General features: G+C 42.3%; 1 protein-coding gene and 1 long non-coding RNA gene across 4 annotated transcripts in view; one reads left to right on the forward strand and one right to left on the reverse strand.

Moving 5' to 3' along the window:
* The window catches only part of HTR2A (5-hydroxytryptamine receptor 2A), a 26,572-nt gene extending 22,338 nt beyond the window's left edge, over window positions 1-4,234 (reverse strand). For 2 of the 3 annotated variants that reach the window (XR_015284600.1, XM_086881291.1), the window contains exon 1: window positions 2,806-4,234. Coding sequence is in view for 2 of the 3 variants with exons in the window: in XM_086881291.1 (XP_086737417.1) it covers window positions 2,806-3,205 (400 nt within the window). In the remaining variant the exon portion in view is untranslated. The remainder of the gene's footprint in view (window positions 1-2,805) is intronic. The other variant, XM_086881292.1, reaches the window with a different exon arrangement.
* Window positions 4,235-4,308: 74 nt separating this feature from the next.
* The window catches only part of LOC111944826 (uncharacterized), an 87,369-nt gene continuing 71,739 nt past the window's right edge, over window positions 4,309-19,938 (forward strand). The window contains exons 1-2 of the long non-coding RNA XR_015284602.1: window positions 4,309-4,379; window positions 7,947-8,137. This is a non-coding gene — a long non-coding RNA (uncharacterized LOC111944826). The remainder of the gene's footprint in view (window positions 4,380-7,946; window positions 8,138-19,938) is intronic.

The following is a 19,938-nucleotide window of genomic DNA, read 5'->3' on the forward strand; positions in this document are numbered from 1 at the left end:
TTGATGATTCTCATCCTGTCCCTCTGAGTGCTTGTAACCTCTCCCAGCTTGGTGCTTTTGGAAAGCTGTGTAAGCTCTCACTCCACACATGTTGTTCAGAACAGTACTGAGCAGACCAGGCTAAGCCCTGCAGGACCCGCATTCAAAAGCCCTTCTATTCCTGCAGGGAACCACTAATAGCTCTCCTTGGAGCAAGTTTTACAGTTATCAGGATTCTTATCTTGTAGTGATTTAATTTAGAGCATATTACCCAAGCTGCCCATGGTAGTGTGGCATGGGACAATGCCAAAGCTCATATTATGAGAATATGTTAGTATTTTGGGGAGTGCCTGTCTCCTTTGGAGATACAGTACAAGATTTGCAGCAGCAGGAATGGAAGGGGAGTAGAGAAGGTAGGTCTGTGCCTAATTACGTTTAGTCTCAGTGAGTACTGAGGAGACCAATTTCTTGGTGTTCTTGGGTTGCTGCAATATAAGCTGACCCTGACAAGCCACACAGCATTTATGGATGTATTTTATCATGTTTTCTGGTGTTCTGCTGGGCAGTCTGGTCCCTGGAGTGTGTTATGTGATGGCTGGCTTTCAGGGGCATGACTTCCCAGTAGCATCTCTGTCAGGCCAGGCCAGTTTACACAGGGAAAACTGTTAAAGTGTTTTTACATTTGACAACATACATCTGTTCTCTTGCTTTAGTGGCCTTTGGGAACACATTTGTCGTATCCTTCTAGACTTCTCATCTTTGCAATAAACCAGGATGGGGCAGGAATAAAACACTATCTGGCAGATAAACTCCCTTAGAGACTACAGATTAGAGAAAGGGTAAAGTGTATGAGAGGAGAAAACTCTGGATGCAATAGGGTGCACCCTTAGCAAGGGTGTACATAACATCCTCCAGGAAGTTTTCTGCTCTTGTGGTAGACCAAGACATCCACCTTGGCAGGACTTACTGGGTGCTGCCTTTTCCAGCAGAATCTGGGGCTGCTGGGTGGGTGGAGAGCCCTGCCCAGCCCAAAGGGTGCAGACTGGCACATGGCTGGCATGGCTGGGCACCCAAACCAGAACTGCCCACAGTAGCTATTAAGCTCTCAAGAGGATTATCTCTCCTTTGAGCAAAGCAATCGCCATACCCCTTCAAGGGGCTGCAGAAGGGGTGGTGGAGCATTCCCGTTCCACAGCCTTGGAGGTGTCCTGGCAGAGCAGGTGTGTGCAAAGCCTCCAGTTTGAGCTCAAGACTATCAACAGGGTGATAGTCTGAAGTTGAGCAGTTGCGGCTGAGAAGATGCTCCTGTGGAAGTGGAGGTTTCCCTCCGTTCCATCACTGATCATCCTGGAGGCTGATGGTGTATCACACCAAGATGGTTCTCCTGGTACCAGTGCGTGCCACCAGATGATTTTCTACCCCAAGTTATGCTGCTCGCACTGCTGGTCTTGGAAGGGAAGAAGCAGGGAGAGAGGAGGCAAAGAGAGGAGGGAGAGCACGGCTCCTGCCCTGCGCCTTCAGGCGCTCCTGTGCCCCGGCCTGGGCCGAGGAGGGCGGCGCAGCCTTTCCCGGGACGAGGGCTCCGGCTCCCGCCGGGAGGGAAAGGCATCCAGCCCCAAATCTCGCCCGAGACACCGATTGCCGGCGTCTCTTCCCTCGGCAGCGGAGCCTGGCCAGCAGGAGTCCCTGTTGCTTGTCTCAGGGAATCACGCACGACTTAAATCTCACCCATCGGACAATTTCTGTTTCGCGCTGTTTCTTTCTCCAGCCAAAGGTAATCACACACTAACACGGTAAATCACAGTGTTGCACCACCACTGATGCCAAAGGCAGATTGCAAATGCTGCTGGGGGCGATCTCTGTAGAGATACTGGAAATGGAAAATAAACTTCCAGCTTTCTGGATTAAATCTCCCTTAAGTCACAGGCTCGTGTTTGGACCTTAAGTCCCGAAGTAGTGAAGTAATAGACACCCTCCCAAACAATCTCACTTTCCTCCTGACAATGAGTAGCTTCTCTTTGAACTGCAGCAATTCAGTTGTAGCTCTGGAAGACTAATTTCTGAAGTTCAGGGCAGTAACAGCCTGACAAAATTGGTGCTGAACACACAGGGTGCTGCTTGTTCCAGCGTGAGCTGTGCTGCAAATGATTGTGGTGGCAATGAGAAGGATCTGCTATTAATCACCTGCAAGGGCATGAGCTGCGAGTCATTATTAACTTAAATAACTTCTCTTAAGAAACGATAGTTTTGCATTTGTAAATGTTACTAAACGGACAGAATTAATGCCCATCCATTTTTTAACCCCTGCAATATTTATTCCAGCATTTGCTAGTAAGCAGATGTCTAAGCAGGGTATTGGTGATAAGAAAATTTTTCACGTTTGTATTACTTCATTAAAAATAATTGAGGTGGCTGCCTGTTTTGAATCTAAGAGTAGTCATTAGTGTTTCAGTGCATATTTGCAGAGCAAAGTAATTGGCAGGACCCAACAATCTCTTTGGGAATATGAAAATTATGAGCCAGGGAAAAAGCCTGAAAGCAATAGAAAAAACAAAGCATCTTCATATACTCTTTGAGAAAATTCACCTGACAACTGAGAAATAAACTAATATTATGGACTGTGTTTAAAATGCCTGTAGCTGGAAATATAAAAGATTCAAGTACTTCACCTGTTCCATCCATTAACCAGTGACATATTTCAACTTATACGGAGTGATAGCAATTTTCTGTGGTAAGAGAATGAAATCATAATAACAAGAAGATGTTATTGCATGCAATGTTTAAGGATTGTCAATACATGCAGTAGGTAACACAGCTAATACTCACCATACAGTATGGTTAACATGGACACAGGCATGACAAAGAAACCCAGCAGCATATCAGCTATTGCAAGTGACATTAGAAAATAGTTAGTGGCATTCTGTAGTTTTTTCTCCAGTGAAACAGCCATGATGACAAGAATATTTCCAGCAATGGTTAAAACAATCACTATCACTGTCAGCAGAGCCGGCCAGTTTTTCTGCGAAGGGCAGCACGGTGGGCTCATGTTGCTTTCGCATGAAAGATTGGTTAGGTTGTCAGAGTTCACAGTCAGGTTGCAGAGATGTGATATATTAATTTCTCCAGCTCCATAAACATTTCTGTAGAATCTTCTCTCATGGTTTATTTGTATGAAGGAGTTTGCAGTTGGGTTCACAGAGCTCTCTCCATCACAAAGAATATCCATTGCTAAGTCCAAAACCACAAAGATAAATTGTGAAAAACAGGAAATTATCACCCTTTGTCACCATTGGGCATTATATTCCTCAGCTCTCCATGCCAGAAGTTGAAGGAGCACAATCTTTTGTCGACTGTATTTTTGCCACTAGTGCGATGTAGAAAAACATACCAGAATTACTCCGAAAGCTGAAATGTTTTGTTTTCAGTTCCATAGGAAGCCCAGTGTTGGCATATATTGAAAATCCAGCTTAAAAGTAAAACCAGGCTGTAGGATACCGAATGTGGACTTGAGGCTTCAGAGAGCAAAAAGGTTGGAGAAATAAAAGACATAAAACTTTTGCAACCACTAGGACTCCCCTCTGGAGCTACATCTTATTGCTATTGGTAACTGTAATCACACAATTTTAAACACAGCAGCATTAAAATAGCTTGCCTTATTAAACAGCAAAGCTCTTGCTTCTCTATTAAGAAAGTTGATTAATAATTCCATCCAGCATGTTTCTCTTGAAATAATTAAATATGCTCTTATTTTTAGTGCATCTTCCATAATATGGCTGATAGTCTCTGTCTTCTGTTGTATTTCAGAATCATTTTCAGCCTCGTATCAGAGACTACAAATTCTGCTCCATGCTGATTTTTGTAGCTAATTGTACCTTTTGGCCCAGCATGGCTTCGGAATGGAAATTAAACGACTAGGTACTGTTATAAAAGAATACAATTTAAGGAAGACTTACATTGCACTTCAGAGCCCACTTTCAAACTGCAAATAGATGCACTTTGCACCCTGGTTTACCATGTTCTTCTCTGTGTTTAGCCAGTTCCGTGTCTTTTTTCTTCAGCCTCCTCCACAATGGTGGTAATTCAAATAGTTTTCTGACTTCTAAACTGCACACTTGAGTGAAGCCAGTTCCTGCGCTGCGAGGCTTGCTCTTTTCTTCTGAGAGATAGGCTGCTTGCCGGCTCTTTCCTTGTGCATTTCCCCGCCCCAGGGCAAGCTATATTTAAAGTAATAATAATATCAGAGCCCGTCTTGAAGTGACACAAAAGAAAGCGCGCGCACACGCTCCCGAGAAAGCAGCCTCCACGGAGGAATTACTGATTGCAACAGGAATGGAATTTCTTCCTTGCTGCCTTGTTCGGATTGTCAGACCTCCCACTCTCTGGATGTCATAAACTGCAAGGTAGCGACAGCAGAGGAGGGCAGGGGAGGGCAGAGCAGAGAGGGTCTTTTTGGAAAATCAGCAGCTTTTTCAGCACTTATTTTAGAGGTTCTCTGCTTGGGGCTTTTTCAATGCATGCTTTCAATTTGCAGAGGATGGCTCACAAACAGCTGCATGCAATTACAGGGATTTACAGGATGCAGGCTTGAGAGAGACAAAATCTAAGGCTTGTGATGGTAGATACTAGTGAAATATGTAAGTGAGAAGTTTCTTCCATAAAGAGGGGAAATTCCACCAGCCTTAAAAGGCAGGAATAATATTCAGTCCCATTCAGTTTTAACTCCAGGGCTGTGCTGACGTATGAATCAAACTGGCAATAGATATTTATAAAAAACTGAAGTCACCCTGATGTCATATTCATTTGTCAGGAGATGGATGTGACAGCTAACTCCAGCAGCCTGTCCCAAGCAGGCGTCCCAAATGAAGCAGTTCAGTAGAGCAAATTGTGCATAGAGCAAAGGGGAAACAAAACAGCCTGACACTGCTTCTGTCTTGTACCTCTGCTGCTGGGACACACGTGAAGAAATCGCCAATTCTTCAACTTGCCACCTAAAAAAAGACACCTCCCAGACTTTCTGAGACTTACAGTTGTCAAAATTTTGGCTGCTCACCTGCACTGAAATATATTGCAGACTTATCTCATGCTGAGGGCAATGGCTTTAAGCAGGCAGGCTCAGGCAGTGTACAGTGAGAGCTCAGAGAGGTGCCAGTGTCACTGGGCACCCATGGGTCCTGGCAGGCCCTTGGGAGCTGCAGGCTGCTCCCATGGCTCAGCTCTGTGTGCAGAACTGTTACTCCTGCTGCAGATCCCAGGGAACTTCAAATGCATGGAGTGTTACTACAGCTCAGTGAGGTCTGCTAATCTCTTCATGGACCCAGAGCGTACCAAAGTGAGTCTCAGAGCACACACTGAAGCCCATTCAGATCCGTGGGGCACAGTTGCAGAAAGCCTTTTGCAGTAAAGTTCTATGGAGCCAGTTTTACTCAGAGATGAGCCCAGCAAGACTGGGCAGGCAAGGCAGTAGCTCCCACTAATGCCCGTGTGGAGCTTGGAAAATTGTCATCACAGTACTAAAGTTTCCCAGTCCCATAGGTGAGGCCAGAAGACTGTCAGACAACAAAACCAGTAAAAAAAAGGTGATAATGCTGAGTTTAGCAAGCTTCAGCCCTGGCAGTCTCATCCAGAAGCCAGAAGAGGAACTTTCCCTGTCTTTTCATACAATAACCAAATGGGTTACTGTGTTCACCAAGTGAATTTGGCATCTATGCTCCAGAGGGTTTGGCAGCCATCCCCATGAACATGAGAGTGCATATCTGATGCAGAGGGTGGGCTCCACTTCTGCTGAGTGCAGCTGCTGTGCAGCACAGGGCACAGGATCCCTGGCTAGGGCTACATACAACCTTTGTGAGGAACCCAGGTGTCCTGTTGTTTTCTTAGAGGTCTGGCTCTGGGCTCTGACAGCTGCAGTGTAGCAGTCGTGGGTATGTCATGGATGTGACTCCTAAGGAAGAAGTAGCAATATGTTTATTGATATAACCCAGTGATTTTGCCAAGCTTCATGGTAAATGTGAGAAGGGTTTAATAAGATCTGATGACAAGGCACACTTGGCTATTTATGGCCTAGAGGCCAGGGTCAGACAAAACAGGCAGAGAGAGAGAGACTCTCCTGTTGAGTCATGAGGTTCAGAAAAGACCTCCTTGTCTTCTAAGCTCCTTCTCGGAAGGGAGCTTTTGTGTGCCTAATTCCAAACTTAGTCCCAGACTTAGTCAAAGGTTTATGTCTCAAGGATTATGTGTGCACAATCAATCTTTTGTGTCACTTAGCTAAGACTTCAGAGTTTAGCATGCTATTAATCACTTACGGAGAATCTCTTGAGTCAAGGAGTCTCTCAACTCCAAGGAGCAACCTTGAGAGCTACTACTCAAAGCAAAGACCCTGGAAAACTGTCCACTGCCCTGCAGGAGAGATCAATAAACCCTGGCTGTTCACTGTTTATGAAGTTAAGATAATTGATTTATAGTCATATTTTGATACCAGCTACAGAAGTTAATTTCTTCCAAATTTGGCCTGAGTTGGACCTTGACAAACACTATGATTGGGGGTGTACAATGACTCATTTAAAACTGCATATTTACTCAGGAACATAAAAGTGAAGTGCAAACCAGTTGAATGTTGCCTTGCCTAAGACCTTTGAAGCAACAGCCATAAGCTCTTCATTTAAGGACTGCACTGTTTACTTTGGTGTAGCTGTAGACACATGAGCATCCACCACAAGGTCTGAGTGCCTTCTGAAAACTCTGAAGTTTTCAGGCTTCCTCATAGAAAGCAATTTGGCACATGTGAAACTGAGGCACAGGCATATTAATTTATTTTTTTTTAAGGTTTGCACATGAAACATGAATAAAACAGAAACCAGTTTTGTGTAGGTTGATATATCAGAAACAAACCTGTGATCTTATGTCTTCTAGGAAAGTGTTCTGGATGTGCAACTGACCTTGAGTTGATTGTATTATTTATCTCAGGATTTTTTTTTTATTTTATTTTGACTGCAAGAGTCTCACCTCCTCCCAAGAACCTGAAAATTGTTTTCCTTCCATTTAGTATCACTGAAGGTATCAAGCAAAAGAAGTGTCCAGTCTTCATTTGCAGAGCCCAACAAAAATAGGGTTCCAGGGCTCTCATCCATCTGCAAACCCAAACGTGAGCCCTACCTTGAGAATTCAGTGTGGAACAACTCCTAGGTGATCAGTCATGTCCAAACCAGCCTTGACCATTGCTTCTCCCACGATCTTCCATTTTAAATGAAGGAGTTTGCAGGTCGATAGCAGCAGAGGCTCGCATGCTGCGACCTGCAAACCCAGGCAGCGCGTCTGCGCTAAAAGCAGACAGCTGCGGTCTGTCCCAGCCTATGTAAATTAAGTGAAATCTTAGCTTAAAATGGCAATTATGTGGTCTGTGGTAGACAGAAAACAGTCTCTGGAAGCACAGCTGGCATGGGAACAGACTGCATATTGCTTTTTAATTTCTGGAAGGCACCAATGTAACAAATTCATGATAACCCCCCCCCACCCCCCGCCGTTCCCTAGCTTTGCTTGGAAATTTTTTGTAGGACATTATTCTGTTCTCTTGGGCAGAGTTTTTATGCTTGGCACATAAACACTTCCTAGAAATGCTGCTTTTCAAAAATTTTCATCTGAAAGAGAAGTTAAAAACCTAGTTTACGTAATTCAAATTTGGCGTTCTCAGAATTGTTTCAGGTGTAAAAATCCCTGGTTTCTGAATTTGCCATTGCTCTCTGTTGTTCTGAATAGATTTTGTCATTGGTAAATGTAGTAGTAACTGCAGGTGTTAATCAATCACTCTGATATCTAGAAATGAGGCAAGTAGAATGTGAATAATGTGCATTGTGGTTGAGACTACTATGGTTTGGTATCTCTGCATTCATCAGGGGCTGTTGGGCATGAATCAGAGGCTAGCTATTACAAACCAGAACAAATAACTAAAACCCCTCCTCTTTTTGATGCAGTTGAGATCATTCTGGACCTCTCAGCCTTCTAGACCCATGCCATTGCAGTGAGGTGAGAACAGCTTGGGATGAGCCTTCTGAAAACCATGCTGGAACAGCATCCCTCAAGCCTGCTGGTCACTGGTGATGATCCTGAGCAAGCTGGGTGTTGCAGCACCAGAGCCCTGTGTCCTCATGACTGTAAACCTGGGGTGAGTAACTGGCATGGTGTTTAGGGGTCTTTGCTGTGAAACCGGATATCTGTATTAATTTGCTCTGGATTGCTTTTGAAGGACTGCTGAATATTAGAAGTTGAGGCTGAAGGGAAAGCTGGAGTTTAACTCACTTAAAGCTCAGTTTATATAATTTCTAAGTAATAAGAAAATATACATACATATATATATATATAACTGAAGCTCTCTAATTTTCACGTCTATCCCACACACTAATGCTAGTTTCAATCTCTGTTCAGTCCCAGGTGAAGCTGAATTCATAGCTTGTTTTTAAAAGCAAGATTGTCTCATTCATCCACGAGTTTTGGAAAAATGTGCTGTATTCCTGGGGATTTGTAGGCTTTATAACCACGTTATTATTTCAGGATCTGCAAGTTGCTGTGCATACTTACACTGCCAAGGGAAAGTTTGATGTGAGAGAGGACTCAGAGCACCTCAAGACACGTCTTTTATCTGTCTAAACCCGTGCACTGAGGTCAGATTTGTAACACTGTACCTTCAGCTCCTTTAGGTTGTGTCATTCCAGTGGAGCTCAATGGAACTACTGTGGCATAAACTGATGGAATGATTAGTTGGCTGGAAATTAGAGTCAGAATTATTTATTTTTCCTCTTGTGTGATTTTACCCGTTAAAATATTTCTTTCCCTGTATCAAAATTTTTTAGTGGGAAGAAAAGTTATGAAGGACTTTGGTTTGCAAGTATCCAAATATGTTGCTTCAGTCTTGTTGTTCTAAATATGATACTTTAATATTGTTGAATTAATAATATTTTGTTATGAGCCAGCTAACTGGCTGGGATGCAAATTGTCTTATTCCCAGATTCTCCTGGGCAATTTATATCCACCATGACAGCACACCCAGAAGCAGTTTCAAGTTGAACTGAGTTGAAATAAAATATTCTTGTTCAGCTAAAAAATAAACTGAAACATTTGGTTTGGGTCAAGCCCATGTAGTGAAGAAAATATTTTGTTTTTATTTTCCCAAAGGAAATCTGAATGCTTTGGGCAAAATTGATTTGATTTTTTTCCTTGAATAGAAAGTTGATTTTGTGGAAACTTTATTTCCCACCAGAGGCTGAACTGTTGGGGGGTGTCCCTAAGCTTTTGTGCTGAAGCAATGGAAGGCTTCTGATGCTTTAAGGAGAAAACCTGCAGCTTTACTTGAAGAAACCTCTCTAAAAATCCATGCTTTATTTTAGTGAAACCTGAAGGGAAAGGTTCTTCTTCATGTCTTGCTCTCAGCTGTAAATATTAACTATTTATGTACCTGACAATGACCTTTTATACCACAAGAGGTATCTGCAGACATTTGATTTATTAAAACTTGTTTTGCTTTGAATATTTTCATTTCAGCTCTTCTAGCTGATAGGTCAGCTTACTATGAGACAATATTATGTTGCATTATGGTCAGCTGAGTTACAATTTGGCCAGTTTTTCTGTAGGTAAAATTTTATGGCATCCTGACACACATCACTGCAAATTCCATTATATAAAGCTCCATATTCCATGCATTAATGTCTGAATCTCTTCTACTCTCTTTTTCCTCAGTTTAAGCTTCCGAGTGGTAGTGAGCTTTTCCACTTAATTTGCTTCAGTTTACTGCTTAAAGTGCTTTTAAGTGCACTTAAAAAGTGCACTTGCTGCCCACAATTAGCACTGGTCATCATCCAAAGCCTGTCTCCCATCAGCTGTTACCCAGTGAAATTGCATCTTCTTAATGGGATGACCAAAACCAATACACCATATTGCAAAGTGGCTTTGTGGGAACTTTCTGCCAAGACAGCATCATCTCAGGGGAGCCTTACAGCTTAAAAGCCTTGTATCAGGTGATAGACATTGCAGAGGATGGTGGGGGCACTTCGTCCTTTCTTTCTTTTTATCCCCTCTTCAAAAAACTTCCATCACTCTGATGACCAGTAAAAAGGAAAGGGAAAACAAAAGGAAGACAAAAGTAATTTCAGGTTTTTTTGTGTTCCAGTCTATGATTTGGCCATATTTCTCTGGGCTACTTTTTTTCTCTTATTTCTCTAGTAGCATGTAAACAGAAGCTCAAGAGTAAAATGAATCCATAAGGACTTTCCTACATTTATGTTTGTACATTGATGGATGGAGAAGCATTTAAGAGAAAAAGAATCAATTTTGAATCCAAAGATGTGGGTCATCTCTTCTGGATTTGCATCATTGTGTGGTGTCAGGGATTAACTCAAACATATTTGTACTTTCTAGAGGTTCATAGGTTCACCAGTGTATGGCAGACAGTACCACAGAGCTGTGAAATAGGTGAGCTCCACAAGAGTGATGATTAAAGTATTTTTACTTTCCATACATTTGGCAGAATCAAACAGCTGCAGCCCTGAAGTTTTACATTTATAAAAATCTATGCATAAATAAATATAACTGCTACTTGTTACAACTGTCTATTATATCTGGCAGGTGACTGCTGTTACCTTTTTCCTCTGTTATTCCTTAGATAGCACATTTTTCCAAGGTATTAAGTTACAATGTGTAATTTATAACCATCAAAGTGGAAAACACTCTGTGATGCATGAATGGCATGAATTGGCATGAATGTCTATTATTGAATATGTGCTACATTTCTAGAAATATGCAATTATTCCTCATTGGCAAACTTAAGATTTTTGCTATCAGGTTTTGTTTAGTTACATTTAACTGATTAGAAAAGATTTAATGGATGTAAGCAAGAGTTCTGTAAAAGACATTCCCCAGTAGGTCTAATTTTGTGTGAAATAAGCAAAATTGTTTTCTTCATGCATAATAGTCCAGCATTAAATCAAGGTCTTTTGGGCAAAGTGGACTGGCGAGGAGGTGCAAACAAATAACACAAACAGACTGGCTGATGGAACCCTTAAATACCAGTCATGATATTGTGACTATGGCTTGCCAGGGGGGTTGGTTGAAATTACTGCTCTGGCAGGGAATTTGGGGCCAGTCTTTCAGTGGGCTGCTGAGCTGGATCCCACCCTCTACTCATTTCATGTAAGGTGGTGATTCACATCTCCAGCTATTTATTGATTGTATCTTCATAGTAGTGTCTGGTTCTTAAAACAGTGGAAGCCAAGATAGAACCACAAAATTCAGAATAAGAATTATGTTTCCTCCAGCTATGTAAATTGTCTTTTACATCTAGACACAAGTCGAACTTGTTGACTCAAACCACTGTGTTTGTATTTTGCTGTAACTTCCAGTATTTTAAATACTGTGTTTCTCACAGCATTGTTTCACTATAATTTAAGAAGTTCTGGGGAAAATGTAGTGTCCTTTTTACTTAGTCATGGGGCTAATTCCCACCTTATTTTTTAGATACAACATGTGAACAGCTACTCTCTTCAGAGCCTGCAGAATTCTGCTGCAAAGGTGCTAGAGAGATCACAAAGCCCAACAGCTTGATTTGTAAAAGGAGCTGTTGTTATTTACCTAGTTTAATAGACAGTACTTTATCTGTGTTCTGGTTCCTAAATATCACTGGAATCCAAATGTTTTTCTTTAGCATAATTAAGGCAATCAGAAGTATTTACTTAAAGTAGTGAATCACTTAAAGAAATGAGTGGAATACTACCAAAATACAAAACATTTTTCCAGTGCAGTTTGATATCTCTGTAAACATTTTCAATGTAATTTTCTTCTGACTCATTTTTTTCATCCACTGAGGATACAAATATCAAGTTTACTATCAATTTCTACCCGGGAAGCAAGTACTGTAAATTGGACTACAAGTGAAGAACTGATTGCTTTATGTAATTTAATTTACATCATTCTAACATATGTCAGAACACCACTGTATTGTGGAGTGCAATAAAAGGCTGACCTATGTTAAGAGTCTTTTAGGAAAAGCCACACTCACTGGGCATCTCCAGGTCTTACACACCCATATTGTGCACACACAGGCCACAGCTGAGTATTAGAGCCGTGCAGGGCAGACACAAGAATCCCTGAGGGCACTTCTGATCTGAATGTTAGATTAGCTTTATTGAAATATGTCTTTAAAATGAACTGAGCCTGATGTCTTTCTTGTACTGAAATATGCTGTCTTAATGATGCTTCCTTGAGAGCTGCTGATGAGAGAAAGGAATGAGGGAATAGTCATTACCATTAGGAGCATGAAAGTGCTGGATGGTGAAAGTTATCCCTTCTCTACCAGCCACAAGTTTTTATAGTGGCTATCAGTACATTATAGGGCACTGCAGATTTCTGTGGTACATGTAGGGTCGCTGAGCTGATGCACACCAATAAATCCCAGCTAGCTGCTGCTCTGCCCTGGTCATCTGTGAGAAAGTCCTAAGGGATGTGCTGGCACAGCCCAGAGCAAGGAAGATTCGTGTGTCTGGGCACAGCACTAGGACTCGTGTGGATCAGAACACTTCCCAAAATATGCATATTCCCCCTGAGGATGGCTGCTAGCACATCATGTAGCCCTGGCAGCAATCCCTTGGGAGATACCACCAAGGAAAGACTTCATCAGTATTTCCAGTTCCATGGCTGCAAGGGCAGGGAGGATGTATGAGCACCCTTGGAAAAGAGGGAAAGAGTGGGAAGCAGCCTGGAAAGCCCAGACAGAAATCCCTGGGACATCTGGGCAGTGACTAACTGGGGCCTGTGCCACAGCTCTTACGTGGTGAGAGAGGCATGGGCAAAAAAGGAAGGCACTTCAAAGTGCATATGTGAAAGTAGATGTTCAGTTTGATGAGGTGAAGAAATACAAGGGCTGCTTCAAAGTGGCAGGACCTGCAGAACAGAAAGAGATGAATGCATAGGAAGCTAGAGAAGGATTTGGTGTTTGATGGATGAAGGAAAGGAAGTGGAGGGAAGGAAGATCTGTCATGATCTGATGTGCAGATTCATGAGTCAGGTATCAGGCATGCACAGTCAGATGAATCTTTGACAAAAACTCCCTTGTAAGCCCAGGAATGACCCTTTCCCACATCCATGGGTTGAAGTTTATTACTTCAAGTGCAAAAACTTACAAAAAACAAAACTCCAAAAGAGTCTTCATGATCCATGGTTCTCTTTAAAATTTTAATGTGTTCTTGGCTTTCATAATCTATCAAGTACTAATTTTAATGCCCATTTATTCTTCAGTATTTCTTAGACTGTTTTGTTTCCATATGTTTGTTAGGCATGCTGTAGAAAAAAAACCTGCTCCAACTTAGACCCATGTCCCTGTTTGTACTAAGAAAAGGAGAGCTTGGCAAGGAAGCATAGTGTCCTTCAAATCCCTGGTAAATCAGTGTAAATGGAAAATCTCCTGTCTTCACTCCAGCATGTTTTCAGGAGGAAAACAGCATTTGCCAGGTCCAGAATCTGGTCCTTAGTGATCTTCTTACTGCCATTTCCCGCGGCAGTGTGCCAGGATACTCTCCTGACTGAGACTGCCTTTTAATACCTGAAACAATGGAAATCCCGTGACAGTCTGACAGAAAGCAGTGAAAAGCTTGTCTTTGTGAAGGAAGGCTTGGAATGGACATGTGTGCTTTCAGTAGAAACTGTGTGTGGGTAAGAAGTCATAGTTAGTTGTGCAGGTTATAATGAGGAGCAAATTGAGAGCAGACATTCGTGGTCTTTGGGTTGCAGAGGCCAGCTCCAGGTGCCACTGGAAGTCTCATCACGGACTGCTTGGCAGAGGTTGGAGCCTGCATGTTTATATGTGTCTGGTTTTATTTATAAGGCATTTTGGGATTGCACAATCCAAGGGAGAAAAGGCAGTGGGAAAAATGTACCTCCTTTCCTGGTTACCTCATAGAGTTTCTCTGAATACAACTCACTTCTTAGCAACATAGTGTTTACTGCAGTCAGGAGCTGTGTGAAGGTCATTTTGGGAGTGAAAATGACAGAAGTGCCTAAAGCATGTTGACTTTGAAGAGACACTTTTTCTGTAAGGAGGACACTTGCCATTTGTGCTTTATATCTTGTGCCCAAGAAGCCCACCATGAGGAGAACAGAAATCAAAATGTTGAAAAACATTGTTGGAAAAGTGTTGGAAAATGTCAAGGCAATGAGACATACCTGTCACATGATAGGTGGAATCAGTACATCACAAGAGAGCTGAATTGCTTCTTTGATGTTCTCTGTGTAGTGTTTAATTTAATGGATGGCACTAAAATGCAAGATTGAAGCCAAAAATTTGCCTCTGAAAATAAATTTGGCATCCACCCAAATGCTTGACAGGAGATGAGCGTTGTATTGTGGCCATGTATAATGGCTGAAGCCCCTGGGCCCTGCCAGCCTGGCAGAGTCTGAATCCCGAGTCAAGAGCTGCTCAGGGAATATTACCTTTTTCCTGTAAATGTGTGCTTAAATATCAGGCTGCTCAAACAGTGTGTCCAGCTTGACTAATCCTGCACTGGTGATACGTGAACAAAGAAAATGGCATGATCCAAGACAAATAAAGGAAGACTTTGTAGGATCAGGAACATCTTTTTGCTCACAGTGTATTCACTGATTGTTCATTAATGTTCCCACTAATGTGAAGTTAATGGAGAACGGAGCTCCCACAAAATGTAATCTGGAAAATGTCAGGCAGGTGTTCCTGTGTCAAAATGCATGAACTGTCTCAGTGAATCTGAAAAGTTGTGATCCAGATCCCTTTTTTTATGGGCTGCACTCTTCAAACTGCTTTGGGCATAGGGGTACACTACTACTGGGACTTGTAGGTGGTTCTCCAAAATAAGTAAGTCAGTGCTACCCACCTCACTGTCCAGACTAGAAATTTCCTGAGCTCTAGAAAAATACAAACACAAAGGTGAAGAATGGTGAACCTCCTGCCTGCAGCTTTCTAGGATAAGACTCCTAATTTTCCCATCCTGCTGCTGCTGTTTAGATGTTTAGATATGTTGTTCCAAGTTCCCATAATGTCTGTGTGTGCTGGCAAGGGAGATCATGGCTCTGTACTGTCCAAACTAAGTAACAAATTGCCACCTGAAGTCTGCTTTCTGAATGTCCCCCTACCCAATTTCTGGGGTGAGCTATTGATCTGGGGTTCACATGTGCTGTGTAGCTACTGACTTCCACAGAATCAGCAGTTCAGTGCTTGCACCTTGAGTCTCTGTCTCACACACCTGCTGAAGAACAGAAATGAACCATTAGAGTCACAATTTGAAAACTGGAAATGCTCGGGTGTGTGTCATCAGCTGGAGAAAAATTCCATCATTACACTGCTACTGCAGCATCCTCCTTATTTGTGCCTCCAACTCAAATGCATTAAATTTAATTACACAGTAGTACAACTCCAAGACAGATTTCATATATTGGGATAAGAAAAGCTTCAAAAAAACTCCACTCCTTCGTTAATAATTGAAGCAGCACTTGTGCTGGCAACAGGGGAAAGTGAAGTGATGCCAGGCTGAGGGACATGGAGCAGAGAGTCAAAATCATAGAATGGTTTAGGTTGGAAAGGCCCTTAAAGATTGTGTACTGACAACCATGGGCAGGGACACCTTCTGTTAAGCTAGGCTGCTCAAAACCTCATCCAGCCTGGCCTTGAACACTGCCTGGGATGGAGCATCCACAATTTCCCTGGGCAACCTCTTCCAGTGCCTCATCACACTCACAGGAAAGAATTTATTCATAATATCTAATCTAAAACTTTCAGTTTCAAGACCTTGTCAGTTGCAGCCCTTTCAGTTTTCAAGCCTTTTGTCCTATCACTACATATTCTTGTAAAAAGTCCCTCTCCAGCTCTCCTGTAGCCCCCTTTAGGTACTGGAAGGTGCTCTAAGGTCTCCTCTCCAGGCTGAGCAACCCCAACACTTTCTTGGGAGTACAGCTGAAAACTTCTTTAATAAGTACATACAAATAGTGAATTTGTGATAATTTAATTCAGAGCATGGAGTGAAAAAATGCAAAAACCACATTAGGTCAGCTACTGTGTGCCCCTGGCAGCATAGGACTGAGGCAAGCTTCCGAACATGCTTCTGTTGGATCAGCTCTCCACACTCCAAGCAATGGGATGCCTGCTTCCTAAAATATCTTCCTTTGTGAAGAGGTTTTGTTTTTTCCCCTTCACAATGGGCAGTTTAAATTCACCTTGTTATTTCATCCACTGTTCCTAATTGCATCCTTTCTCCTGGAGGAGGTAACTCCCCTTGGTGTGCAGACCCTTCAAATATTGATAAGAAAATAGCTGTCCCTTTTCTTTTGCAGATGTGTTTAAGCCCAGTTGTATTCATAGTTAGCCTTTCAAATCTTCCCTCCTGCAGCCCCCGCATCCTTTTTGCTGCTCTGCTTTTACAGTTTCTCACTGGGCATGTGTCTTAGCATTTCAGCTTTGATGGTAATACAGCAGCCAGAACAGGTTTGCCAAACCCTTGCATACAGCGTGGAAGGTAATTAATACTATTGTTCTTCCATTTTACAATAGGAAATAGACAATTGTTTCTGCTTGGACTCTCTTCCCACCACCTTCTGAGCTGGAACAGATTGTCCCTCCAGTGTAATTTCAGCCATACTCAATCTTTTAAATTGTGTTTATATTTTTTTCCCTTTAAAACAGGAAAAAAAAAAAAAAAGTACATTAGAAGCTTTTGCCCTTCCCATTTCTCTGCTGTTTCTTTTCATCATTAGCCCTATCTGTGTTAAAAAACATCTGGGAAATGTAAGGCGTGAGAGGAGGTTGTGACAGGTAAAGGGGATAAAGCAAAACAAATGCTTTGGAGGACTGGGCATCACTGGGAATTAGGTACATTTGAACAGGGTAGCTGAAGAAGGTATAGCAATGATTACACTGGAAGGCTGAACTGGAGAGGCCAAGTAGGCAGTAGGTAGCAGGAAGTGATACATCAGTGATAGTGATACATAAGGGATAGTGGGAGAAAAAGATCCTGTATGCTGTCAACTGACTTGATCACCTGTGGGGTGTGAAGGGTGAGAAAAGCATCCTCCTGGTACAGCAGAGAGTGTGGGAAAGCTGGATTTGTAGCTTGAAAGACAGCTATTGATCTGGGAAGCTCTTCTGTACTGAGACTATGGCTTGATGTGGATGGTAGGATGTGGCATGGTGAGATGGAGCAGAGGGAACAGACATTAAGATGCAAAAGTCTTCCACCAGTGTGTGCTTGGCATAACTTGCCACGGCGCTGTAACAAAAAAGATTGCCAGAGGTATGAGCTTTAATGAGTTAAAAACACCTCCCCTCAGGGGAGCTAGGGGACTTCATACTCTAAGGGGAATCTCTATTCAAGGATTCTCTTGAAACTCTTTTAGTTTATAGCACTGGAAGGGGGGAATTGTGATACAACAGAAACAAGCCTCTGGAGGAGAAGCCCAGGAGTGTGCATGGAATGCTGTTGGATTTACAATATTTTGGTTAAAGTTGTGCAGACTACCTCATCTTCATGAATCCTGCCTGTTCCTCAGGGATAACAGATATTCTGAAAAAACTCACTGTTGCAGTTAGCATAAGGAAACCTTATATGCCAACTGGATTTTGGTTTTAGCTCCGTGGTGCTGAATGGTCACAGGAATATCCCAGCAGGTAACAGCCAGAGAATTACCAAGCAAACTACTGGGGTTTGCAAATAACCCACTAGGAACAGACTAGAGTGCAAAAATAATGATTGTTTTGTTTTGTTTTGTTCTGTTTGTGAGCAGTTTTTACACATTTCTTAAGCTGCTCTGTTACTCATAGGATTTTAGCCACATTTCTGTTTAGTTGTTTTTGGCTTTTTTTCTTTAAATGTGCTATACAGATTTTCCTGCTGGAAAAAGTGTCCAGCAAACAAGTATTTGAGGGTTAAGCAAACTTGACCCTTCCCATTTTAGGTCTTTGGCACTGCCACAGCCATAAGCATCCGGGACATCATTTCCTGAAGCACAGTGGTAAGGTTTCCCAAACACATTGGAGGCCAGAAGTTCCTTGATTATTTGATAGCCTGCATTCATTAGTCATAGTGGTGTCGCCATCCCCTGTTCCTGCTGTGTCTGCTTGGGCAGGGCTTTGGACACTCCAAGCAATTTTATTTTGCTGGAGATTCCATGGTATATGGACAGGCATAAGCGTTAGCTGCATGACTGCTTGAACACAGGAGCAAAGGCAGTTCCTTCGTGGGAAGCAATTCAAGCTTCTGGACCAGCAACTATCCCCCTTCCTACTCCAGGAAGGAAAATGTTTGTAGGTGCTTACATTGTCCTACACATAAAAATAAATGAGCAAAACAAAGTAGGACTGCCCCCAAGGGTAGCTCTGGCAGCTTCCTTATATCCCAGAACCTCAAGAAATGTTGAATTGTTCTTGACTCCTGGAAAAAAGAATAAAGAAGAACCTGTGCTTAGGCAGACTTACAGGGCAGATTATGCCCATGGGGTGCCTGGCCTGTGGAATGTTGTTATCTGTATTTGTTGCAGCAGCTGATTTCAGCCCTATCAGTCTCTTTTGTGGGTTCCTGAGTGTGTTTTCATTGCAGAAGTTTGTACATTTGGCTACCCAAGCTTTGACTCCTTTGTTCACTCACTGTGCTTCTTTTCTGAGTGTACACATCCCTGCCACAGAAGTGCCTTGAGAAATTGCTTTCAAAAACTGATCTGAAATTGCAGGGAGTCCCATGTCTCTGCTTCTCAGATTTATTTATGAAATACCATACCGGATCTGGTGCTACATTTTACACCCACAATGGAACAGCTTAATAGTTAAAGCTTTGCCTTAAATAAAATTTTTAAAATCCTCTTTTGATTTGAAAAGCAAGTCTTTTTTCTCACTTAAGATAAATAAATTTTCTGTCTGCAGCAGCAACTGGTCAAGCTACAGAGCTCCCATAATAAAACAGAACACTTGCTCAAAGGGAAGGTTATAACTTTAGATGATCTGCTAAAGGATTTAGAATTCCCAGTCTCTTCGCTCTAGCTAGTCTGATTGGAAGGATGGCAGAAGAGCAGACAGAAGCCAGGCTAGGAAAAGGCAAGACCTTCAGCTGTGACCTGCTTTGGCTACAGTGTTTTGGAAAGAGAGATACCACCTCATCCTCTCCTCACAGAGTTATTGGCCAAGCAGGAAGCCACATGGGGATGGCTGTGCTGCTGTTGAATAAATATTTTGAAGGACACAAGGCATTGAGAAACAGCAATGATAAAGCATTAAACACTCCCTGAGAGAGGACAGGTTGAGTTGATGCAATCTGGGGAGGACTTACTGTGAGTGGAGAGGTGCTGACTAGTTTATCATTGCTGAATATTTGATGCAAATGTACAATGAGACCTTTCTTTTCCTAAGTAAATCCAGCACAGAGTAGTTGGGAATGAAAGTCCTAGACAGAACTTTAAATTTCATTTGTGTAAAAGGCTGGTCCCCCAAAGTTGCCTCATAGTGAAAATGAAAGCAGGCTGGAATCATATATAGATTTGAGGGCTGGTGGAATTTTTCTCACCCAGATTTGGTTGGAGTGTCCTGTTTGGTTTTCATTCCTACCTGGTGAAGCTCTGTGGATCGAAGTTGGGGTCTGCCATATACAATTTACTATTATTTTACAATGGAAACAGAACATACCAGGTCTCAAACAAACCCCAACAAGTGTAGGGGCTTAACAGGAAAGGTTCAATTTACTGGATTGTTAGTAAAGGTATACAAGAAGGGACAACAGAAACATGAAGTACTTGTAGAACTCTCTGCAGAATAAATGAAAATAGCAAAGTCTAAGCAAGCAAAAGGGTAGACTAAAAACAGGTTGTAACAAAGACAATTTTCTTTCATCATCTTACCTCCTTCCCTTTCTGGAGAAATCTACCTCAGGGAACTTTGTGAATGAAGATTTTAGGAAACAGGCAGATGAGAGAAAG

Source organism: Cyanistes caeruleus, chromosome 3 (genome assembly GCF_971803275.1).
Source record: "Cyanistes caeruleus chromosome 3, bCyaCae1.hap1.1, whole genome shotgun sequence".
NCBI lineage: Eukaryota > Metazoa > Chordata > Aves > Passeriformes > Paridae > Cyanistes > Cyanistes caeruleus.